At 32.6% G+C, this 26,863-nt stretch overlaps 1 protein-coding gene and 1 non-coding gene across 2 annotated transcripts; one reads left to right on the top strand and one right to left on the bottom strand.

The window, feature by feature from the left end:
* The first annotated feature begins 6,897 nt into the window (after positions 1 to 6,897).
* Positions 6,898 to 9,177, top strand: LOC145565429 (uncharacterized). Its single transcript, XM_081625438.1, has 3 exons — positions 6,898 to 8,545; positions 8,654 to 8,862; positions 8,995 to 9,177. Exons 1-3 carry the CDS (start codon positions 6,898 to 6,900, stop codon positions 9,175 to 9,177), a joined length of 2,040 nt encoding a protein of 679 aa, XP_081481564.1.
* LOC145565738 (small nucleolar RNA R71) lies at positions 7,282 to 7,388 on the bottom strand. Its single transcript, XR_014095119.1, has one exon. It is a non-coding gene; the product is annotated as a small nucleolar RNA R71 (small nucleolar RNA).
* Positions 9,178 to 26,863: the final 17,686 nt, after the last annotated feature.

Raw genomic sequence — 26,863 nt, 5'->3', positions numbered from 1 at the left:
ATATAATCATTTGACATTCATAATGGTACTTTCTATAATCATAGTGGTACTTTTTGTAGTACTATCACACAGTGGTATAATATTTGATATACAATTCACCTACTTATCTGTACCATTAGAAAATTATTTATACCACTACAATATTAAATAGTATTCCGTATTATTATAAATAGTACTTTATACTCATGTTAATATTTGCAACTTAGCCATCCTATTTGTTTCAAAATAAATAGGTTATGCGCCAAAAGTTATTCTAATATGAGTGTCTTTTAAGTCTTTCTAAATCTCATTTAATTAAATGTTTTTCTAATTTAAAATAGATTGTGTGGATTTATTGTTTTCTAGTCAAACTTATAAATAGTAAATGGTAGGTCTTAATTATCTACACAGTTGAAAGGTAATCTAGTGTAGGGCTGAGCAAAACTATCTGATAATCCGATCCGCATCCGATCCGAAAACTTAGGATAACCGATCTGAAAACATTTTCGGATAGGATATCCAATTCGAAATTTTCGGATATCGGATCGGAAATCGGAATTTCTGATTTCGGATATCCGAATATACGAAAAAAGTCGGATATCGGGTCGAATATCCAATCCAAAATCCGAAAAATAACGCTTTTTTACCATTTTAAAATATTTCATATTTTAAAATAACCTAAAGACAAAAACTCGGATAACCCTAATTTTCCATCTTTCTTCTCAGAACCGCCTCTCTCCTCTCTTTTCTCCCTCCTCCCTCTTCTCAAATCTCTCTGTAACTCTCTTCTCAGATCCTCCTCACTCTTCTCTTTTCTCCCTCCCCCCTCTTCTCAGATCTCCCAATTACTCACAGCCTCACTCCTTCACCAGCTGTCAGAGCCTTTAAAACCCGACCATAGACGTTGCTCTCCCCCTAGTAATTCTTCGAGTCATTCATTTTCTTCGCCGCAAATTACGAGAATAAATCCTAATAAGAGCAGAAAGAGGTCGACTTCCCTCACTCCTCCACCAGCGACGGCAACCTGAGTTACCTCACTCCTCCACCGGCGGCGGCAACCTGAGTTCGTTCCTTCGCTCCTCCACCAGCGGCAACAACCTGAGTTCGTTCCCTCGCTCCTCCACCAGCGGCGGCTTGCACCGCTTTCCTTGTGCTGCTATGCTTTCCTCTTTTGTTATTACCACTAATTTGAATAAGTTAATCGGGTTTTAGGATTGATTATTGTAACCAATTTCTGGGTTTTTATATTTGTTCTTGTTTTAATTTTTCTTACAAATAATGGGTTTAGGTTAATAAGTTATGCTTTTTGAATTGTTAATTAAGTGTTGTTCTACTTTGTCCAAAAAAAAAAATATTAAGTGTTCTACTTTTGCTCTGTTAAAAAATGGGGAAAAAAAAATCAATTTTGCCATTAAAAAAAACATGTAATTAAAGTAGTGGGATATATGATATCCGAACTATTCGATCCGAAAATTTCGGATATCTAGATTTTCGGATATCCGAAACTTTTGGATCGGATACGGATATCAGATATCCATATTTTCGAATACGGATATCCGATCCGTGATCAGGCCTAATCCAGTGTACATGAGTCATGCATTGTTTCTGATCACAATACAACAAACTTCTTTTATACTACTATAAGCATTATTGTCTAAGGACACGTTCACTTTACCTTATTTTTGCTGAACTGAAATTATTTTTATTAAAATGAAATTATTATTGCTGAATTTAAATTATTTTTACTGAACTGAAATTATTTTTACTAATTTTCTATTACTTCCTCTGTCCCCAAAACTTCGACCTTTTTGGCCTTATTTTAGTCTCAAAATGATCGACTCATTTGCATTAAAATACCCGCCAATTTACAATAATATTTGTGCAAAATTAGCTTCCCCATATAAAATTTTGTTTTTTCATGTATTTTTGATACTTTATCTCTCTACTTTTTTACAAACCCCATGAAAATTTATCTTTCCAATATGTTTTTATTTTAAGTTTCTTAAGAACCGCGAAATCAACCCAAAAGGGTCAAAGTTTTGGGGACGGGACGAGGGAGTATATTTTTCTTTAAGTTTACTGATTTATACTAAACTAAAATTATTTTTACTGAACTGAAATTATTTTTGTTGAACTGAAATTATTACTGAAGTAAAATTATTTTTTTTGAATATTAGTTTGTTAAGGTGAAGTGAACAAGGCCTAATCCTCAAATATTTCATGTATGTTCGTATTAATTTGATATAGTTATCCATCACCTTTTTTTTTTTTTTTTTTTTTTTTTTTTTTTTTTTTTTTAAATGTAAGACACTGAAAATCATCGCTCATGTTAAGCTTGAAATGGTAGGGTATGACCCTTGTTATTTTGTTAAGTATGCATAATTTTTTTAATTTTTTATTATAAAAGTTATATTATTTTTTCGTATGTCTAATTATTAATGATTGTAAAAGTTTTGATTGTTTCAATTTATTTTTATATTTTTTTGAGGCCTCCAATTTTTTAATAGTACCAGACCTCTAAAACTTTTAAAATGACCCTGGTTTGGATTTTATACCCCTCTAGGTTTTCTCCTTGGGAGGGTTTTTTGGTTCCCTCTAGGGTTTTTCCTTGGGAGGGTTTTTCTAGCCTCCATTGCTAGATTTTTTTCTGCTTTTTTTAAAGATTTTCCTTCATTCTTCTCCTTTTTCTCTTCTCTTCCATCTTTTTTCTTCTGATCTCAATTGTAAATTTTTGTAGAGGCTTCCACCGGTGGTTTTATCGGTGGTAAGCCCCAAAAAACTTTTTAATTGCTTTCAATAAATGGATTCCATCTTTATGATGGGGTTTATTCAATTAGGCTTATGTTTTTTGTTTGTTCGTGTGCTAAAGATTAAAGATTTAGGGTTTCATCGTCTCCGAAAGTATCTAGAAGGCCATATGAGTTTCTTCACCCAAACAACTACTCATCCGTGGATCTCAAGCCGAATTAGAGCTAACTTACAAATTGTATTGCTTCTGATGAAGTTTTTTATTAAGGCGATCGTCGATCGAATCTGCGATGTAACTAGTTTTAAGGTGATTTGTACTTGTATTGGAATTTTAAATTTTCTAGGAATTGTTTGTAAGTGCTGTTTGGCTATATTTCATTAATGAAATCCTTTTTCTTCTTGTCAAGAAAAAATGACCCTGGTTTGACTGTTTGAGATACAAGTATGTCTATTTTCAATGAAATTGAAAATTTTCAACTTGAAAATAAGGAACGATTTCCATTAATATACCCAAAGTATTGTTCACTTAGGATCGGATATCATTTTAGTTTTTTTTTTCTTTTCCACCTCATTTCATTCTATCAAAAGTAGTAATTAAAAAAGTTCTCAAAAAAAAAACAAAAAACAGAGCATCACCAAAAAAAATCGACCACCGTTGTCCTCTCCTCCATAGAGTTTCACGGCGACCACTATCTTCTCACCATCGTAAACACGCTGCGTTGTGGCTTGGATTCCTTCCCCACCGCCTTTTTCGACCTTCAATTATGTTTACTATGTTATTTGGTTTACTTAGAGCATTATGCCTTGGATTTTTTTTTTTTTTTTTTTTTTGAAGATGCCTTAGATTTTTGGTTTTGAGTAATTAAATTTTCCTTGGGAAATTTTACCTTGGGCAGGAATACTAGTTAATATAAGTGGCAGGGAGTACATGCTGAAATCGCAAACTAGATCAGGGCTTTCATTGAAGATTAAAATATTAAATCGCAATCTGTGATTGCGGTTATAAGCTGTAAAACCGTTATCGTCGATTGCCGTTCTTGGTTGAATTAGTATAAAAATAAAAATAAAAAATAAAACTAGTTAACAAATCTTTGTGGACAATATTCCGGGAATTAGGCCCTGTTTACTTATTTAAGAAAAAATAAGTTCAGATCAGAAAAAATAAGTTCAAATCAGATCATCGTTTTATGTGCAGTTTTTTATCGTTAAATATCTTTAATTTCGTAATGAAAAAAATTATGAAAATCACATATTAATAAAATACACATTATTACTAATTTAACAAGACCCCACTTGATATATTTTTTCCGTATAGATTATCGTATATTTGAGGTCAAAGTTTGGTCAAATTTGACATTCAGATCAGACCAGACCAGACCATATCAGATCAGACCAGATCAGATAAGCAAAAATAAGGTGAACCAAACAAGGTCTTAGTTTATAAATCAATGCAAAGTAGGAAATAATTTTGGATTGAGCAATTTACGAGGAAAATGTTCTGAAAGTAAGGGCTTGTTTGGTTGCCTCTAGTTTCCATGGGCACTTAAAGTTCCCATGAATTTCCTTTTGGGTATGTTGTTTGGTTGATATTAAAAAGCAAAAATGGGGGAAGTCACAATTCATGGGAATTTTTACTTCCTACAAAACATGGGAAGTTACTTATCCACCCCTCCCTTAGTCATTCACAATTCTCATGATTTACAAATTCTCACATGACAACCAAACATATTTATGTAATTCCTAGGAATTTTTAATAAAGGAAGTAATTTCCCATGAATTAGAAATTTCCATGGGAATTTACTTCCTACATCAACCAAACAAGCCCTAAGAGAATGAATAAATATGACTTAATTATCTTCTAGCTAATCCAAATAGAAAAGTGGAAAATGAAGGATGAGGTCAAAGTCACAATTACTCGCTATTCTACATTTTCCACGTAGAGTAACTTAAATTAATTAACCAATACTTATGCTACAACTAATCATCTTTATTAATTCTTTATCTTGGTATTGTACTGCTGATCTTTGAATGTTAAACTACTTAACTTCAGTAATTTTTTTTACAGTATCATTTTATTTCAAGTCGTTTAAAATACTTGTATGAATGCCGCATTATCATATGCTTGTTTAGATTCTACATTTCTACATCTAATATACTACAAAGTACGTATTAGTGATGCTGCTTCGTACGTACAGGGTTTAGCTCCTTTCATTTGTTGCTAGCTGATATCTTAGAGCTTAGTCTTGCTTTTGAGTTTTGCCAAAGTTGTTTGGTCTTTTATTAAGCGAGAAGGGAACAAAATACTGAAATATAGCCCATGAATTGGCTCATCGTCTTCAACCTTGAGAGGTTGGCCAACGTATGTGGACGGATGTAATCCCTAATTGTATTATTGATGAACTTGCTTGTTGCTTCGGCTGATTTAATTAATTGAGTAGCCTCTTTGTGGGTTTTGATAGATTATGTAAATAATCTGTATATGTATTTATTGTTTTGTAATTATCTTGGTAATTATCTTGGTGTATAGTTTCCTAGTTGATGTACACATTCTATACCACATTTTACCCTCGGTTTATAGCTATTTTTGTGTGATTTCTAAGCTCTACGGAGCTATTTCTCGCTAATATCCTCTTCTCTAGTGTGGCTTGGTCTATTTAATTGATTTTACAGGCATATGAAGATTTTCGGATGATTTGGACGCATTTTGGATTGCCACGAGAGCTTAGTAGGATGGAAGAGACTTTTCCCGTGTCCGCCCTGGAGGGCAACATTGCCCTGGCAGCCAGGGCGAAGAAGAAAAGAGGTGGAAAGTTCAGCCTCCGTCCGCCCGGACCGGGCGGCATTGCCCTGGCAGACCGGGCGAGCAAGATTTCGTGTGAAATGCCAAGTTGGTGATCGCGCCCGACCGGGCGGCTTTGCCCGGTCTGACCGGGCGGAGTTTCGCGGAACCTATTTTCAGCATTTTTTCGGGTTTCTTATTTTAAGGGATATAAATACCCCTTTGTAAAGCTGATTAAAAATACTTAGTTATTATTTTAGCAGCTTTTAACATTCATTAGAACCCTAATATTCTCTCTAGATCTAGATTAATTTGCACTTTCAAGTTTTAATCTTTATTCATCAACGATTGGTACTTTTCTTCATTCAAGCAATTGGTATTCATCTTTATTCCTTCTTTTAATTTTACTTGCTTATTAATTATGTTTTCTTCATTGAATATTGTTTTTGCTTTCGTTAATATGTGTGAGTAGTTTCTTTATTCCAAGATCTAGCGGAACCCGACTATGATTGATGCATGATTTAATTCTTTAAATTCTCTAATGATAATTGCAATTGATATGCTTAATTGATTGTGCTCATGCCAATGCTAGATTAGGGATAATTAGTATTGTTAATAATCCATTGTTTTAATCACAACGGGAGTTGGGTTTTGACGGATTTGAATAAATCAATTAAGGGTTTGAAGTTCATCACGGGAGTAGTTGAACGGATGATTAGGAAGTTAGAGTAATGTGCTCAAGGTCTTTAATTTGCATGATTCCACGGAAGTAGGCTTGATTGTGATTAGAGAAGCCATTGATAACTCGAGAGAGACCATTGGTATTATATAGGGATTACTTTTCCTCATTAATCAATTGAATTATATGTTAGGGGTAGAACGACTATTGCATTAATTGTATTCGTGGTGATGCTTGATCTTGGATGTTTTTAGCATTGATTTATCACATTATTTAGTTTAATCGCTTTAATTAGTTCTTTAGTTATTGATTCGCATTCGTTTGATTTGGTTACTTGCTTAGTAATTGCTTGAGTCTATTTAATTAGTTGAACCATAGTCTCTTGGGATCCGACCCTTGCTTGCCCGTCTACATAGTAGTGGTCTAGTTTGGTTTATTTTTGTTAGGTACGCGACACGCCTATCAAATTTTGGCGCCGTTGCCGGGGACTAACGGTTTCATTCTAGTTATTTGTGATTCGTTTTTACTAAGCATATATTTTGTTGTTTCGGCTATTGTTCCTTGTGTTTTTGATCTCCCGTTCTAGTTTCTTTGTTGCATGCAAACTCGAAGTTCAGGTTCAGATGATTTAACACCTTTTGATTCTGAGATCGAAGCTACTGCAAGAAGAAGAAGAAGAGGTAAAAGGAGGAAAAATCGAAATACAAGATATATGGTCAATCCGGGAACAAAATCTCTTTTGGAGTATGGTATTCCGGATACAACAACCGGATTCCTCTCCAGTATTGTTAGACCACCTGTCACCGCTCAGAGTTTTGAGTTGAAGCCCCAATTCATACAGTTCATCTCCAATGATTCTTTTGCGGGCTCACCTAATGATTGCCCTGTGAGTCACATTGATAGTTTCTTGGAGAAGTGTGACACTATGAAGCTCAATGGTGTCACTGATGATGCTATTAGACTACGCCTTTTCCCTTTTTCACTACGAGATAGAGCCAGGGAGTGGTTACGAGATGAAGGTATTGGTTCTTTTGATACGTGGGACAAGCTTGCCAAGGCCTTTCTAGTCAAATTCTTAGGGCAAGAGAAAACCGCAAAATTAAGGAACGAGCTATCTACTTTCTATCAATCCAATGACGAATCCCTATATGAGGCATGGAGAAGATTTAAACGATTGCAAAGACAATGCCCTCACCATGGTATTCCAGAGTGGATGTTGATCCAAACGTTCTATAATGGTTTGACCCATGAGTTTCGCATATACATTGACGCTGCGTCCGGAGGTTCCATCATGACGAAGAACCCAACCGATGCAAAGGATTTGATTGAGAAGATGGCGGCTAATGATAATTATCATCCAAGGGGACGAAACGCTATCAACATAGGTAATAAACATGATGTTGATGCTCTAACCATGTTGACTAGTTCTGTGCAGGCACTAACTCATAAAGTCAATCAACTCCAAGCTGAGTCCCCTCGACCCTCGATGGAAACTTGTCAGATGTGTGGATTGCAAGGTCATACTGCACGGGAGTGTCAACCCAATTATGATGGAATGACGATTGAGCAAGCTAATGCTATTTATACCACGACCTCCACAATGCCATTTGATGAAGGGTGGAGAAATCATCAAGGGTTCTCATACAAGAACACTCAAGCTATAGCGAATCCTCCATCACCACCCGCTTTTCAACCAAGGGCACCTATCAATCATCATCCCATGCACCAACCACCACCAAAATCTTCAAATCTTGAATCCATTATGGAGACTTTTGCTACTTCACAACAACAACAACAAGAGCTTATTTCAAAGCAATTTGAGTTACAAGCAAGGCAGAATGAATATTTTGAAAACTCGATCCAATTGCTCGTTGCTCAAAATAAGAGGATAGAAACTCACCTTTCTCAACTATCACAACAAGTGAGTCATCTATCAACTCTTCAAGATCAAGCAAAAGTCCAAACAAAACAATGCAATGCAATTTTCGTGAAGAGAGACGAATTGTTTACGGGAGGATTTGAAGAGAAAGTGTGCAATGTGGAGTCAAGAACAGAGAAGCATGAGAGAGAAGGTCCCAAATATGTTGCTCCACAAGCCTATGAGGAACCGATGCCTTTCCCGCAAAGGTTATCAAAAGCCGTGCTCGATAAGCATTTTGGGAAGTATTCTGAGACTCTTAAGAAGGTATATGCTACCATTCCTTTTTCTGATCTTATAATTCAAATGCCTCAATTTGCAAATTTTGTGAAAGGAATTCTAGATCATGATCGTAATGATAAGAAATTAGAAAGTTTGGTAGTAAAGGAGAAATGTCCTGATCTTTTACATGATAGCTTACCACCTAAATTGCATGATCCTGGTAGTTTTACTATCCCTTGTATGATAAACGAAACATATTTTGATAGGGTCTTGTGTGATTTAGGTGCTAGTGTTAACTTAATGCCTTTTTCCGTGTATGACAAATTAGGTTTGAAAAACCTTAAACCTTCCCCTGTATCTCTTCAGATGGCTGATAGAACTGTTAGACTCCCTAAGGGTGTAGTTGAAGATGTATTAGTTGGGATTGGTGAACTTGTTTTTCCTGTTGACTTTGTTATAGTGGATATGAAAGAAGACCTTAAGATCCCACTAATCTTTGGTCGTCCTTTTCTTGCTACAAGTCAAGCTTTAATAGATGTTCCTAAAGGACAAGTGACCATTAGAGCTCAAGATAAACAAGTTGTGTTTAAGCTTTTCAATGACCATAATTTTACTTTCGATGGTGGTACTTGTTTGAGAATTGATGCTATTAACCCTTTGGTTGATAAGTGTGTTTCTAATAGAAATCTTGTGAGCAAAAATGACTATATTCTACCACATGATGGATTTAACTACTTCACAATAAGCTCGGATACAAAACACATCAACTCTAATTTGAAGGAGTTGTTTGGAGGTGGATATATTAATGAGCAATACCACAGAGTATCTTCTCCGTGTGGTGACCCAGGTTGAGCTACCAAAAAGGGGTCGAGCTAAAGACCTTAAACAAGCGCTAAATGGGAGGCAACCCATTCCGTTTTTTTTATATTTATTTTATTTTATCTTTTATTTTTTTTATTTATTTTCTTTTTAGTTTGGGGTTATGATGCAACGCTATTTTGAGGGCGGTCCCAGCTCCGCCCTTAGGTATGATCCCGCCTCTGCCAGTAGGGCCTAGTTTTCTTTTTTCCTTGCTTGTTCTTATTCAATATATGTTCACATTGAGGACAATGTGAAGTTTAGCTTGGGGGAGGGATCACTTTTGGCTTTGGGCAGTTACTTTGTGAATCATGACGATGAATAGCTAGTAAACTACTTCCCTGTGCCCCTATCCTTGATGATTTAAAGGTTTTTTAGCTTGATTTTGATTGAAAGACTTGCAATGCGGATTAAATGATCATGATCTGATTTTGGATTGTCTTGGCCTAATGGAAGTCAACTTTGCTCAACTGTGTATGAATCTAGAGCTTGACTGTGTTAACTGTGAGGCTTGAGCCTTTAATATTCATTTATGTGTGTTAGTTCCTGGTGTGACATTGATCTTAGTTTTGACTTGAGACTTTTAGTAGTGTGTCATGATACATTGCACATGCACGATGAGGAGGACGAAGGCCATGTTCATTAGGTAGCCTCCAGATGAATTTAGAAACGTCTGTTCCCTTCTTGCTTACCCATGTTGTAGCCTTGTCCATGTTCTTCATCTAAGTCACAAAATTAACCTATCGGCCCCAATTAGTAACTTATCCCAAGTCTAGCTTGGGGGAGCCATCTATCTTGGTGTTCTCTATGGTTTGTGGTGATGTTTTGGAGAAGATAAATTTGAAGCTTGAAGGTTCTTGAAATTTTTGCTATATGATCTATTTTTGAAGCTCTTATAGTTTGTTATTTAAAAAAAAAGGGAAAAAAGTTAATGAAAAGAAAAAAAAAAAGAAAAAAAATCAGCTTCTTAATGAATAAATAAATGAGCTTCAAAAACAAGAGTAGTACGATGAATTGTTATGTAGGGTGAATAAGGTAGTTGCTCTCAATCCAAGTTATGTTTGGAGTGTGTGTTCTTGTAAATTAGTTCGATGGGATTTTGATTTGCACTGTTCATTTTTGATGGCTTCCCTGAGGGACTATATTTGCCTACATTTTTCAAATTTTTCCTACCCATTTTCACCCGGCCTACATTACAAGCTTGAAAAAGACCTTCTGACCTTCGTGCTTAGTATTGTGTTCATGTGAAACGAGTCTTTTGTCAAAATGCTGGAATATTTGTCACATTTCGAGTCGACGTTTGACTAGGTTGAGCGGCATTATCACCCTTTAAACACGCGAGTGTTGTGAGATAGGGGGGTTATCATTATTAGTGGGGATGGAGAGAGATCGGGCTCATTTTTAGCTCGCCACTTAAAATTGTGCAGAGTGACCACTAAGTGAGGTATTCTAGTCATCGATTCCTTATGTGTACATGGTTGACTCTGTTTGATGGCCATTCAGGTTGATTGATAGTCTGAATGAGGTGATTGGTTGGCTAAGATGCTTGTGTGTCCGATTTCGATTTTGAGTATGATATTTTCAAATGTATTATGGGGTGAAGTATGTTTATTTGGTTGTTATTAGTCATTGATTGTCTTGCTTGAGGGCAAGCAAGAAGATAGCTTGGGGGAATTTGATGTACACATTCTATACCACATTTTACCCTCGGTTTATAGCTATTTTTGTGTGATTTCTAAGCTCTACGGAGCTATTTCTCGCTAATATCCTCTTCTCTAGTGTGGCTTGGTCTATTTGATTGATTTTACAGGCATATGAAGATTTTCGGATGATTTGGACGCATTTTGGATTGCCACGAGAGCTTAGTAGGATGGAAGAGACTTTTCCCGTGTCCGCCCTGGAGGGCAACATTGCCCTGGCAGCCAGGGCGAAGAAGAAAAGAGGTGGAAAGTTCAGCCTCCGTCCGCCCGGACCGGGCGGCATTGCCCTGGCAGACCGGGCGAGCAAGATTTCGTGTGAAATGCCAAGTTGGTGATCGCGCCCGACCGGGCGGCTTTGCCCGGTCTGACCGGGCGGAGTTTCGCGGAACCTATTTTCAGCATTTTTTCGGGTTTCTTATTTTAAGGGATATAAATACCCCTTTGTAAAGCTGATTAAAAATACTTAGTTATTATTTTAGCAGCTTTTAACATTCATTAGAACCCTAATATTCTCTCTAGATCTAGATTAATTTGCACTTTCAAGTTTTAATCTTTATTCATCAACGATTGGTACTTTTCTTCATTCAAGCAATTGGTATTCATCTTTATTCCTTCTTTTAATTTTACTTGCTTATTAATTATGTTTTCTTCATTGAATATTGTTTTTGCTTTCGTTAATATGTGTGAGTAGTTTCTTTATTCCAAGATCTAGCGGAACCCGACTATGATTGATGCATGATTTAATTCTTTAATTTCTCTAATGATAATTGCAATTGATATGCTTAATTGATTGTGCTCATGCCAATGCTAGATTAGGGATAATTAGTATTGTTAATAATCCATTGTTTTAATCACAACGGGAGTTGGGTTTTGACGGATTTGAATAAATCAATTAAGGGTTTGAAGTTCATCACGGGAGTAGTTGAACGGATGATTAGGAAGTTAGAGTAATGTGCTCAAGGTCTTTAATTTGCATGATTCCACGGAAGTAGGCTTGATTGTGATTAGAGAAGCCATTGATAACTCGAGAGAGACCATTGGTATTATATAGGGATTACTTTTCCTCATTAATCAATTGAATTATATGTTAGGGGTAGAACGACTATTGCATTAATTGTATTCGTGGTGATGCTTGATCTTGGATGTTTTTAGCATTGATTTATCACATTATTTAGTTTAATCGCTTTAATTAGTTCTTTAGTTATTGATTCTCATTCTTTTGATTTGGTTACTTGCTTAGTAATTGCTTGAGTCTATTTAATTAGTTGAACCATAGTCTCTTGGGATCCGACCCTTGCTTGCCCGTCTACATAGTAGTGGTCTAGTTTGGTTTATTTTTGTTAGGTACGTGACACGCCTATCACTAGTTTAACCTAGAATACTTTGTATATATTGGTTAATCGTTAATGAGAAAGCATGGAAAATATTCTCACATTCTCTCATGGTATCACGAGTCTAGGTTTCGATCCTAAACCCTAAACCTAACTCTCTCTTCCGCTCTCTTCTCTGCTCTTCTTTCTTCATCCTTTATTTTCACCATGTTTGAATCAAAGGTTCATCCTGCAACCTTGGTGCCGAATATCAAGGCATGTATACCTATCACCCTTGATTACGATGGGAAACAATTTAACAGCTAGTCTACCCTATCTCAACTCCATTGCCACGCTTATTTGGTCATTGATCACATTAAGCCAAAACCAGTTGATTCTTCGGTCAAGAACAAGGACGCTGAGGTAGCCCCTGATATGGTCCTCTGGCAGCACCTTGATGACATTGTCTGTCAATGGATATATGGCACAATATCCACTGACCTTCTCAACTCCATCGTCGATCCCGATGACAAAGCGATTGATGCGAGGAAACGTTTGGAAATTTTTTTCCATAACAACTAGTCTGCTCGCGCCCTACAACTCGATGCTCAATTCACCAATACGAGGCTTGATCAATTTGATGGTGTCAAGCCCTATTGCACCCGACTCAAATCCCTTGCTGATAGTTTGAAGAATGTTGGAGATACAGTCTCCGACAATCGAATGGCTCTACAACTATTGAAAGGTCTCTCGGAGGAGTATAAACCCTTTCAAACGTCCGTTCGACATCTTAATCCCCTGCCTTCTTTTGATACATTGCGTTCCATGCTCGAGCTTGAGGAGCAAAGTAATACTGACGACATTGCAATTGAGACCTCTTAGGAAGCCCATCTGTCCCACGCTCTCCCTACGGCACAGCAAAATCACCGTGATAGCCCGGTCAATTCTGGTCAGAATGGGGTGGTAACTCACGCAGTGGTGGTCCGAAAAACAATAAGGGTAAGGGCGACCTCAAGGGTAAGGGTGGTGGTGGCTCCACCGGTTCTGGTCGGAGCAATCAACAACAGTAGCCGCTTGGTGGTTCCCAGCCTTCGCAGCATATGCAGCAGCAGCAAGCCCCGGGATGGATGTATCACCCTGGGCATATTGGACTCCTGGGCAATGGGCAACTCCACCATGACCATATCCTTCTCAAGGCCCAGCCCAATTTCAATGGCCAACCAGGCCTAACTCTAATCCGTCTGGGATCCTTGGGCCTCGTCTCCCACATGCTTATTTCACCAACAGCTCACCTCCCCCTTCGGGTTATGTGCCAACAAACATCGAACATGCAATGCACACCATGTCTCTAGCCGACCCCAACTATTACATGGACACCGGTGCTACTTCTCATATGACTAATTCTCAAGGTTGTAACACCCCCGATTTATTAACTAATAATAAACAAGAATTAAAGGAAGAATAAACAACTTTTGAATAAAATTGCGAAAGCATACACTTAAATTGGAGATATTACCGCCACACTCAACAGCTTGTCAAGTGTTAAGCCTTACAAAATCCCAATATTACAACCCAATAATCTAAGTGAACTATTTATACAACTTTACAAACTCATTATAAAAACACTAATCGATCACTTGAGCTCATTTAGCTACGATCACTTGATCAACCTGCTTAAACAATCTTGACTGCTCACCATTAAGGACAAATTCCAAAATAGATTGTCGCAGGACCACCATAAGAAAAGACATGGCCGCAAACACAAGTAGCACAACAAAACAATAATACACACGTTAGCAAAAGTTGAGTAATCACCACATATTAGAATACAAAGAATAATATAATAATTAACACTACTAGATCAATTAAACAATGCAGTTCAAAACAACCTTACACATTGTACTCTGAAAATAACCTTTATTAACTCAACCTCGAACAATAATACAAACCTTTACTCAACTCACTCATATAACCCATAAGTGTGTCATGCTCTTTGTTCTATACCTAGCCTTGGACATGAGTAATTCGAATAACAAACCAACAAGTATAAAAACTTGAATACTCTCAATAACCTGAAAACACCTTAAACCAGACCACATATGGGCCAAATCCCACTGTAGGGGACCATAGAAAAATAAATAATAAAGATTGTACCTCATTCTTAACTCATGATTATCATCCTCTTACCAACACACCAAGGACTAAGGTATATAACGCCGAGCCTCAAACCAAGAACAAAATAATAATGTTCAACCTTTTGATCTCATATTTTGATCAAATAACCATTCGCAAATTAATTTATAATATCTCAACAATGGCACAGATTCCCAAATAACATGACAATTCGATTCATAAAATGTCTCAACTCTTATAGGGAAATAATTCTAATAGCCAAATATAATCAGTTCTCAACCCAATATTATATCAGTAACTCTAAAAACTCAACAACAATACTCCTTATAGCAACAACATTAAAACCCTAGAAATAATCAATTATAAACAATAAAAGTAATACGATACTCAAATCCAATCAAATCATATAATACCAGTAATTAATCATATACATATACAAACTTGATCACACGAATAACAATTATAAAATTTACACATAATAATAATACAGAGTACAATCCATAAACAAATTATAACCAAATAATTCTAATAATTTAATACAATCACATTATAATCAACCAACTCCAAAAGATCGATAGTGTGATTACCTTTTGGACTAAACCAATCCCATAATCTACAGCCTCGACAAAAAGGAATCACGAAGGCCTTGGTAACTGACTTGCATTAGGGTGATTAATGATAATGGACTCATGAGTGTAAATATTTACTACTAGCATGCTTTGATGATCACGAAGGTTGAGTTCAAAATTATTGAAAAAAAAAATTGCTCAAGATTGCATGATATTAATAATCAATTGTAAAAGGCGAGAACTCTCAGTCAAAATATCACAAAAGTGACGGCTTCATACATATGAATATTTAGGGTTTTAGTAAAAATAAATAGTTATACATGCTAAAAAAAACGTAGAGTCATATTTAAATTAAAATAGGGTTTTAACCTTCTATCAAATAATAGGATATAATATAAAGATACGAAATAAAATCTGATTTTTATCTATAAAATATTTCAAAATACGCTGGTGTTACAATCTACCCTCCTTAAAACAAGTTTCGTCCTGAAACTTAAAATAGAAAAATTTAGGATATTACAATCTACCCTCCTTAAAACAAGTTCCGTCCTCGAAACTTAAAGTAGAAAAATAATTTGTAAATTTGAAAAAGAGTAAAAAAAAATAAACCAAACTTTTCCTTATAAAATATATAGATAGAGTACTAAAATATTAAGGGTATTACAAAGGTAATTTATCGCCTTATTTTACATTGAGCAAAAATAGTCATAATGCTATAATTGTTGGTGATGGTAGTAATGTTCCCATTAAAGGTTATGGTCACATTTCCTTACACCAAAACACACTCGAACTCAACAATGTCCTTCATGTACCCAAACTTGTCAAAAATCTCATCTCTGTTAGAAAATTCACAATTGATAACAATGTTTCTATTGAGTTTGATCCTTTTAAGTTTTCTGTGAAGGATTTGCAGACGGGTAGCAAAATAGTGGGATGTAATAGTAGTTACGATCTCTATTCTTTTTTCACCGATTGTCACCTCATTTCTACTTCATTTCTGTCAGCTTTTGTAGTTGTCTCTCCTAGTGTGTGGCATTCCCATTTATTTCATCCGGGAAATGCAATTCTTAGCTCTTTGCGTAGTAGTAATCTCATCTATACTTTATTAGTATTTAAAAAAGCAAACCAAAAAAGACATATGTCATCTTACTATTACACTTCCCTATCATCTTCTTCAACTCAATGTGCCACATGTCGTTTTATATTTTTTATTTTTAATTATACAATTCTTCTTAACTCTTTCATTAAACACTTTATTTTCTCTCTTTGATTTTAGTCCCTCCATCTTCTTTCTATTAAGTCTCATTTTAAATTAAAGTCCTAAAATTTTTATTTCTTTAATTATGTTTTTAGTTACATATTACACTCATAATTATTTATTGGTATTTCCTCACTAATCTATTAATGCAATTTTCTATGAACAAGCCGTGCATTATACGGGCCAGAAGGCTAGTTCAATGTAATAAGGCTACTAAACATGTTTGTCACTCTTGCCCATTGGGTAAGTTAATAAAAATGCCTATTTACGATTCGCAATATAGCACTACTATGCCTTTTGACATTATTCATAATGATTTATGGACATCTCCCATTGCAAGTTCTTTTGACTACAAATATTATGTTCTTTTTCTGGATGACTTTACAAATTTTTTGTGGACTATTCTGATAGCATCTAAGTCTCAAGTTTATAACTTGTTTTTCATAAATACATAAATAGATTATTTACCTAATCTATCAGGTTTTCTTTTTTTTTTTTTCTTTTTCTTTTTTTTTTTTTGAAAAAAAAACAAGAATAAAAGTTAATGATTAAGTCCAAAAAAGAAACTCAAAAGAAACGATTTTCTTTTAATGACAAATTGAAAAGAGAGTACTTGACCTAGCTAGACGTAGTCTCGTAGAACTATAAGTAATCGAAACTTACCAATGTTGTTTGTATTTAATTATTTGTTTGTATTTTTTTAATTTGGCCATTTGTTTTTTTATTTATTTATTTATTTATTTATTATCACCTTATTACTCCGTACGTACTTGTAGAGTTGTAATTTCATTAGTTCTTGTTTATATTACATACCTTACACTTATTTTTTTTTTTTGAAAGAATACCTTACACTATTATTGTAGGAACAAAAATCAAACAGGATATTATGTGTAACTAGGTTAGGTCCTGTACCATGCACGTTAATATTAAATACTTATTATTAAATTACATTTAATTAAAAAAAACATAGATTTTTATAAAATACTATAATAATGAATTTATTATGAAAAATCTTATTAGCTAGATAGATATTTTTTATATACGTATTTGACAATATCTATATATTTTTGTATACTTCACCAACTAATTGGTATCATTTTTTTTTATTCTTATTAACCAATTGAATTTCCCAAAACTATGTACTACATATTTAACCCGTAAATAGATTTCTATTTGAATTTTTTTTTTTTAGAAAGTAAATTGGTTTTGTAATAAACGTAGTACATTACACTCATATGTCACATGTTAATTGTGCACCAAAAAAAATGACACATGTTAAGAATCCAATTTTTTTTTCTTCTTCTTAACTTTATGCTCCATAGTTGTTAATTGTTTTTTGTGGAAGGTTATATGAAATATTTTATTTTAATTAATTAATATTCAAATTACTTTCTTGGAGCTTCTGATATACAATATTATGTTATAAAAAATATTAAAAATATATATGTAATTATTGAAGTACATGACACTATGTTTGGGAAAAATTATGTTAAAGCTTGAATTTTTTTTCTTTTACTTAAGTTTATATAGTTGTCTATGATACATCAAATCTTTTGTTTGTGTATAAATTTGTTATATTTTATTTTTGTTTAAGATTTATTTCCTAAAAAAAAAAACACTAAGGGACACACCAGGAAATGACATGTGTTATTGTTGGTGTGTCTTTTAGTATATAATTATTAATTGATTGATTAAAAGTAACTTAAAAGGTATTCTATAGAATATTGTGTTGAGAATCAAAAGTGTAACAAAAAAACAAAGAGGAGTGATATCAATTTACTGTATCTATTTATGCATAGAGTTTTATCTTATGAAATGAGAATTAGATTCTACCAGAATTCTAGACACAGGGCAGTCTAATTTATTGCTTTTCAATATTTCATACCGAGTAGTACCTTTATCTAAAAATAAAATTATCTGGAACTAATATTTTGGGTTCTTCTTTTAGTCACTTTTATTTTATGTAAGCACCAATTTATTTTTATATGCATCTTATTTTCATCGTGTTTGTACTTTGTATTGCCGACTATGTTATGATGGCTAGTCCTAATTCCTTCACAGTAACCTTTAAACAAATTTACTCCGTATTTGTCAATTTGTCATGGTATAGAGGTATTTGGCTAGGTGAAATCACAAGGCATTGCATATTTGCATTTGTTCAGCGGGTTTTGTGTGCGGCTAGTCACACAATATTGTTGTTTGTAAAAGTACAAGGTAAATTCTATAACACTAACCGAGTAAATTTTGTAATGTTGACCATATAACCCTATAAATCTATAACACTAATGAAACGACCCTTATAACATTGACAAAGTAATTTCCATAATGGCTGACTATAAGGTGTAACTAGCCACATATAAGAGTTTGTGATCAACTATTTTTATTGATTTTTGCTTATCAAATATTAAATTCATACATTTTTTTAAGGCCATTTAAATTCATACATGAATAGTAACTTAATTTGCTATGATGCAATCATTCTAATTATCATTTCCATGGAAAAATACTTAAAATTGTGGTTTGGATAATGTTGAATTGATCCATTCCTTATCTATAAATACGAGTATTATTTTATTCTTGAGATGCATACGGCTTACCACATACTTCGCATAAGGCCCTATTCACTTCACCTTAAAAAAATAATATTAAGTAAAAATAAGTTCAGTTCAGTAAAAGTAATTTTAGTTCAGTAAAAATAAGTTCAGTTCAGTAAAATTCAGTTTTCCAAAAGAAGAATTATAATAGAAAATCAGTAAAAATAGTTTTAGTTTAACAAAAATAATTTAAGTTCAGTAAAAATAATTTAAGTTCAGCAAATATAATTTTGTTTTAGTAAAAATAATTTCACTTCAGCAAAAATAAGGTGAAGTGATTATAGCGAAACTTTGCTTAATTTCGATTTACCATATTTTTCTAAATCGATCCGGTTGCGTTTATAGACGGATTGATGTTATCGTATACTAACCCTAATTTTCAGATTGGAATTTGTAAGTTACAGTAATTTTGGTTGGTTTTCATTTAGGTTTCCTCTTTAATTTTTTTTTTTTTTTACTAATACATGTTTATTGATGTATTATTCAGTAGAAGGAATTTGATCAATGATAAATTGATAATGCTGCGGAGATAAGAGTCCGAAAACTCGTTGATAATAATGACGTACTCCCTTCGTCTCTAGTTGATCTTTCTACACACGATCGTTACTTTTTTTAGATGCACTAGAAAATAAAAATGAAACTTCATTTTTTCGTTGATGATAAAGATTTATGTTTCGTTTTAGGGACTATGCTTGTCGAAAATAGTGTTTAATTTTTCTTTGATCCATTCGAGTTCTTTACTAAGTTTATCATTGTTTGGTTAATTACTCGAGGAAATGTGATTGAGATTTGACCCGATTATAACTGTAATGATTTACACATTTTCTTTCCATATAAACAAATAAACGTAATCTATACTACGGAGTACTATACTATGAATTACTTGAGCAAGATTAGCCTATCTTGTCTTAAGATTTTTTTCCCAATGCCATCATATTTTAATAATTTTTATTATTTTATAATTATGTTAACACTCCTTAAGATTCAACTAAATTTAGATCTTCATTCCTCAGACTCATTTAAGATTTCTTAAATACGTATTATTGTTATCTCTCTTTTTTATATCTGATATTTTAATAGTATAATTTGCAATGGTGTAGTAAGTTACATATCTTACAGAGCTGAAAAATAATATTAAACCACTAGATACGACATTATAAATAATAATGAAATTACATGAATTATATATACATAATACCACAGCCGTAAAATTTACATTTTCTTATAATTTAAATTTGTTGATGAAAATAATAGCAAATAATAGAATACTTTAGATTAAAATAAATACAACAAAAAATAGCAAATAATGGAATACTTTATATTAAAATACAACAAACAATTTTATAAATAAAAATAAATACAATAGTCAATTGCAATTAAATTTACACTTTACATTTTTTCCAATAAAATTAAACTAAATTATTGTTAACAATAATATTTTTCAAAGAAAAAGTTGTGCTTTAATATACGTATATAGAAAAAAAATACAGTACAAAGTATTAAATGAGTCTTAAGTTAGGTCTTGAATTTTCAAGACTCCATTCAAGACTTTGTTAAGACTTTGCTTCATAAATGCATAAATTTTGTGAAGTCTTGTCTTAAAACAATTTAAAAGTGATTTGCTGATGTCATGTATAGTCTTAACACCTAGGGCTAATCTTGCTCTTATTCTTCCGCATTAATAATGTTAAGTTACTAATCTAAACACGCGGATATTTACACATTTTCTTGCCAGTGTTGTAACAATATAAAATAAACTCTGTAATCCGTATGACTTATCACTAATAATAAACGAATCAAATCTTGAATTTGTTGACAAAAAATTAAAGGTTCCCAGACAACCTCAAATGCGATATTTTTGACTAGTGTTATTATGCAACTAGGAGGAGGTAATTTGATATTTGCATTTGTTGGGCTTATTAATTTGATTTGGTTTGGGCTCAAATGGAATTGAACTTTAGGCTTGGATATTGGGTTTTTTTGGGCTCAACGAAGCTTTTCTTTTGGGCTTTAACAAGATTTCGAAAAAAAAAATGTAATTGAAGTCATACTACACTTATTACTGTATTACTTTTTAATTGTCGAACTCATAGGCATTTTTTTGGAGTACAGAGAAAAGAAAAATAAAAAGGACTTGTGTGATAGGAGAGAAATAGAGAGAATTTATTAATTAAAAAGAAAAATGATACATACAAACTGAAACTTTCAATTATAAAAATGTTGTATCAAAAAAACGAAGGAAGTAAAAAACATTACTTTTGAATTGGTTGCTTTGGTTGTTTGAGAAAGCTAACATATATGCTAATTGATGGATATAATACACTAATAAAATTAAATTATAAACGACATATACTAGGTCTGACGGTTTTTTAATTTTTTTTTTTTTTTTTTTGAGAAGACTTGGCCTCATTCATGCCCTTTCTCTTTTCTAACACAAAACAAAAGACTTATATTAACAAGCTAAAGCCTTAGATACGATTTAATTACATCAAGAACCCTATAATTTGTAAACAATATAAGCCTTAGACTTATATTTCTCTTTTTTCATGCCCTTTCTATTTCACAATATATATTGTTATCTCATGTAGCTTTTCATGAAAAGGTTTATTGATTTGTTGTAGCTTTAAATTTGATTTTTGTTTGATTCTGTTGGTAGTGACTAGTGAGCAAAGAATTTGACATTTGTTACAATATTAATTGAAAAAACTTGACTAACAATACTAACAATAATCCCATATGTGCTTTCCTAACAAAACAATAATGCCAGGCCATGTGGAAGATTTTTTTTTTTTAAAAAAAAAAAAAAAAAAAAAAAAACAAAAAAACTTAACTACAATCAACCATAATATATAGATAATTAAAACTTAAAACACATAAAATGACTCAAACAATTATGTAAAAAAAAAAAAAAGGAATCAAACAAGAAACATAGTTGGAAAAACCCAATTTATGAGAAAATTTGGGTATTTAATTTCTGGCTTAAAGTAGCTTGTAAATCAAAACCTTAATGACAAAAGGACTTAGGGCCTGTTCATATTTACTTAATTTCAGTTTAGTTTAGTTCAGTTCAGTTCAGCTCCAATCAATTCAGTTCAGTTCAGCTCTTAATTTCCCTCTCTCATAAAATATTCAGTTCAGCTCAGTTCAGCTCCAATCAGTTCAGTTCATCAGTTCAGTTCAGTAAATGTGAACAGGCCCTTAATCAAATTATTGAATATTGTATAATTGTTGGTAATTAAAGAATATAAAGTACTACATACACATCTTGTTTCTTGAATTAATTTTATACTACTCTTTAAAGATGGTTGTGGATCGTGTTGAGTTGTGTCTTGTGTCAAACACTCAACTCACATTTCTTGAGGCTGACTAGACTCATATCGCTAACTACTGTAACTAGGTGTCTTGTTGATAAAAAGGGTTTATAAGACTTCTAACACGATTTAAGTCCACAACCACAGTGTTTACATATGTTTGCGAAAGCCAACTTTCATTTTTCAGCTTCCATATACAAAATCAAACCAATTTTCAAAATCCAGAAAAAATTCGTACACCACATAATTTAAAAATTAAGTTTAAGTTATAAAGTCGTTCTTCAATTTTAATATTGATACCGAAAAACAAGTATATTCGTAATAAAAAAGATTTTTGTGATTCAAATCGAGTCTAAGAGATAGTGAACATTATAAGCAAATATGATCATTGATGATGAGCATTTAGCGAAGACTTTTTGCACCATGACCCACTCATGAAACAAGAGGTAGCACACTAGCACATGCACCTTCAAGGAGCTCAACTCCTCACGTTTGCAACTTTGCATTATACATACGCGTTGTAATAGACTTTAATGAACCAGAAAATGCAGTCATTCAACCAGAGAAAAGTGTTCCATTCAACTTTATAAATAATGCTAACTAGATCAATTCATTAATAACTACTTTACGAGTAGAAACAATGAAGAAAATATGATAGTGGGGTCCTATTTCATGTGCTTGGTAGATATATAATTAATATGGATCTTGAAAATAATCTTTTTTTTTTTGCATTCAATGTTATTCAACCAAAAACCTCTAGTTGGTCCATGGATGGTAAGTATACTTGTTCAATCTTCTTAAATTGGAATTCTTTATATCATAAAGCAATAACGAATAATGCATAGGGTTCCAATTTTTATGGCAAATTAAAGTGGCAAACTTTTCGATCTCTACATGTTTCATTTTAGCAAATTTAGCTATAGCTTACAATTATTATTGTACGAATAAATGAATAAATGGTTGATCTAAATCTTAATCAGCCGAAAGTTGAAATTATAAATGAGTATTGGACTTGATTTTCCTTAATTTATACTGTATATCTTACTAGAGTGATATAGTTTCTATCGAATGTTATTTATTTATTTTATACAAGCTACATTGAATAACTTTTATTTACATGCGCTTGTCTGTCATGGTGGAGTGGCTAAACTTTTTTGGTAGCTTAGGTTGAATCTTATTTTTCCATAGTAGATTAAATATAGCTAATGGGGGGATATGTGAAGTATTTCGTGGTAAAGAAAACTGAAAATTGTTACATTTCAACCAATTAAAAGCCTTAATTATGTTTCGCATGTATCCAACTTTCAAGATAAACCCCTTCTTAATTGTTAAAAGAAGATTAAAATTGCAACACTAACTTGATGCATGCATATAAAATTTCATTTGTTTTCAGATTTTAAATAAAGTCAACTTATTAATAATCATAGACAATCTAACTCTTTGGGACCATTTTTTGACTTTTGACGCGTTATTATATATGTTCAGCTTATAGAAATTCACCCCAACATAAAAACTCATCATTCGTACTATTCCTAGAAGAAGCTCTTTAAGATCGAGAAGTAAGAGACTTAGGGTTTGTTCACATTTACTGAGCTGAACTGAACTGAATTGAACTGAACTGATTGGAGCTGAACTGAATTGAATAGAGCTGAAATGAATATTTTATGAGAGAAGGAAATTAGGAGCTAAACTGAACTGAAATTAAGCTGAAATGAACAGACCCTTATCTTCTTCAAAAATAGCAATGATAACAATAATGGTGTGAGCTGCCCATGAGTCATCTAGGGTTGGCAAATCCTCCTATCATTCTCACTAATATATTAAAGCATACAACATTTAGCAATCCGAATTTAGGCAAACCTTATTCTCTTTTTGTGTTGAACTGATGGAACGAGATACATGGAAGAATGTCATGGTGAAGGTTCTCACAGCTTGTTTGAAAAGAACTTATCAATTGAAATCCAAGAAAATACAAACAAACTTTTAATATACCCGATTTAATAATCACGTATATAATATGTATCATGAATTAGTATCATAGTATGGGTAGGAAAGTAAAGGAAGCGACTTAAAAATATACCAAAATACTTAGAATTTTCTTATTAAAACTTCTTTTCAAACGACTAAAGTTATTACAACATACAATTTTTACACAAACTAACAACACTTGCTTAGTTGCTTCATTCTCTTTTCTACTGTACTTTTTGTTACACAAACTAATAACAAACACCTTGTCTCAAAGTCTCAAGCTATGATTGGTTTGTATAGCTAATTCAATTGCAATCAACAAAATAAAATGATGTACGTAGTATTAATTAATAAGGATGCTTAAGTTTCAAGAAAAATAAGTTAGTATAAATTCATATTTAATTATGCAGTATATTTCAAGTCACAAGCAATTGCTCACTGGTATACTAGTTCAAAAAAGAAGTTCTCATTTTATATTCTTTTATTTTTATTCCTTGATTTTTTAATTTTCTCCAAACAAGATCAACATTTTTTCTACAACACCATAAACCATACTCAAGCCCATTTCATAACTCATATTTAAGGGTTTAGTATATAAACCACTTACTTCCTCCGTTCCTCCTTATTCTTTCCACGTGGGAGAATTCATCCACATATAACATTAATGTTGGAAATTTATTCCAACATAAAGGAGTTAAGTATAATGGAAGGACTTCACTTTTTGATTTTTTCACCTTTAAGGACCTTCCACTTTTTTTTTTCACCTTTGAGGACCTAAGTTTTGATTTCCGGCCAAAATAGAGTTAAGTTAACTCAAGGTGAGTTAAGCATTAAGTTCTGACATCACTAATAAGTAAGTAAACAAAACTCTAGGACCTAACATTTCATATTTTTCACCTTTAAAGACCTCTAACCTTTTTTATTCTTCACTTTAAGGACTTCAATTTAAAATTTAAATGTGAACAATTTCTCTTCCTCCATTGCAACATTTTCTATTGAAGACCAAAATCCAACACTAACTCGGATAATTATTGAAGCAGATGCCACAAATTATCAAACTTTCATCAAGTATCTTAGTCCAAAAATAAAATAAAAAAAAATGAAAAAAAAAATACTACTTCGGTTTCTTATTATTTATAACAAATGAATTTTTTTTATATATATTTCACAAATAATAACCCTTTTATTGCAAATAATAAGAAATAAAATTTGGAAATAAAACTTTCATTAAATCTAAAACCACATAAACCCCAAAACAATCAAATATCATCAACCTTATCAAATAATACATCATAAAAAACCGATCAACCAAAAAATTTCAGCAGCTCGGCATTATAATCGAACACACAATAATTTTTTTAAGTCCGTCAACACTCACGAGGATAGTGGTTGTTGTGGCTTTTCCGTCATACAAACAAGGGGAGAGCTAGAGAAAATTAGAGGAAACAAGTTGGGGTTTCTTTCATTCATATATGCCAAACAAATTGAGGAAGGTGGGGGTTTCGTGATGATATTTATATATCACTCAGTGCGAACTGACTAGCTTAGAACATCGTCCATCAAGTCCACCGACGTGGTTACGGTGGAGCAACTGTCTAAGAATGAGAAAGAAAGGAACCATCATTTAAATTATGCATGATAATGAATTAATTATGATATGAACTTTGTAATGTATAAAGAATTGATATAAAGATTTTGGTAAGGACCTAAGTGTTTTATTTTTTTATTTTTTTTATTTTTAATAAAATTATTTGCTCCGGTGAGTTAAGGTTGAGTTAAGTTGCCAGAAAGTTAACCACAAGTCCTCAAAGGTGAAAAAAAAAAGTGGAAAGTGCTTAAAGGTGAGAAAATCAAAAAGTGAACTTCTTCTCTTATGCTTAACTCAACATTAAGTCACCTGATTAGTTGAAAGCAAAAATCTAATTGTAGCCCATAAATTAAGATACTAGTAGTCTTTTGTTTGGGCGATGCCATAATTTACTAATAATTCACTATTAGTAATACTACTTCTGTTTTTTTTCAGTTGCAACTTTAGGGTATTATTTGTGAGATATAAAATATTTCAAAGTTGCAACTAAAAAAAATCGGAGGTAGTATATGAATTAAATATAATATAGATAATTTTATTAAAATATTAATATTCTTTTTAATCCATTGGTAGATGACGTAATAAAATTTACAGAGAAGAGAAGTGAAGTTGAGCTTTTCCTGATTAGCTGGATTGAACAAACGCCTTTTAATAATTAACGGACAATTAGGGTGATTAGCTTCAACATCACTGTTGTTTCCTCCTTCTCTACAAGTAGTAATTTGATTAAGACATCCCAATTAATAACTTTTTAAAATCCATTTGTAGTCATTACTTTTTAACAAAATAACGAACATGTAATTTTTTTTTTTTTTGAAGCTTTTACATGTATTCACAATTTAATACTTTGTACATTAAAAAAAAGTACTTTTATATAATACAAATACGATACAGATAGGAGTATTAATTATATTAATTCTAATCAACATATCTTAGATAATAAAACAATTAGTGATATACTGTATGTATTAGCTTGAGGGTTTTGTTAAAGATACTCGTAATAATTAATTTGTTTTATGTCATTACTCATTACTTTGTCACAAACACTGTAAGTTTTGGTACTTTTTTGTAAGAGAGTGTAAAAACCTTTTTAGTAACTCAAGTACTGTAATTTTATTTCTTCCAATTTGAATTTATATATAACGAATTTACAGGCTCTTAATTTTCATCTATCTTTGTAATTCATTTACTTTTGGTACTTTTTGTAAGAGAATGTAAAACCCTATCTTTGGTAACTAACATCAACATG

The sequence above is a fragment of the Chenopodium album genome, chromosome 10 (assembly GCF_948465745.1).
Source record: "Chenopodium album chromosome 10, dcCheAlbu1.1, whole genome shotgun sequence".
Classification (NCBI taxonomy): Eukaryota; Viridiplantae; Streptophyta; class Magnoliopsida; order Caryophyllales; family Amaranthaceae; genus Chenopodium; species Chenopodium album.
Note: the sequence above shows the minus strand (reverse complement) of the source record. Positions and strands in the feature narration are given on the sequence as shown.

Excerpts from the sequence above, each read along its gene's own strand:
- LOC145565429 (XM_081625438.1), top strand. The coding sequence starts at position 6,898 with ATGGTCAATCCGGGAACAAAATCTCTTTTGGAGTATGGTATTCCGGAT. Across the intron at positions 8,546-8,653 it reads ACCTAAATTGCATGATCCTG|GTTTGAAAAACCTTAAACCT; the intron begins GTAGTTTTACTA and ends ATGACAAATTAG. Across the intron at positions 8,863-8,994 it reads CAAGTCAAGCTTTAATAGAT|TGTGTTTCTAATAGAAATCT; the intron begins GTTCCTAAAGGA and ends TTGGTTGATAAG.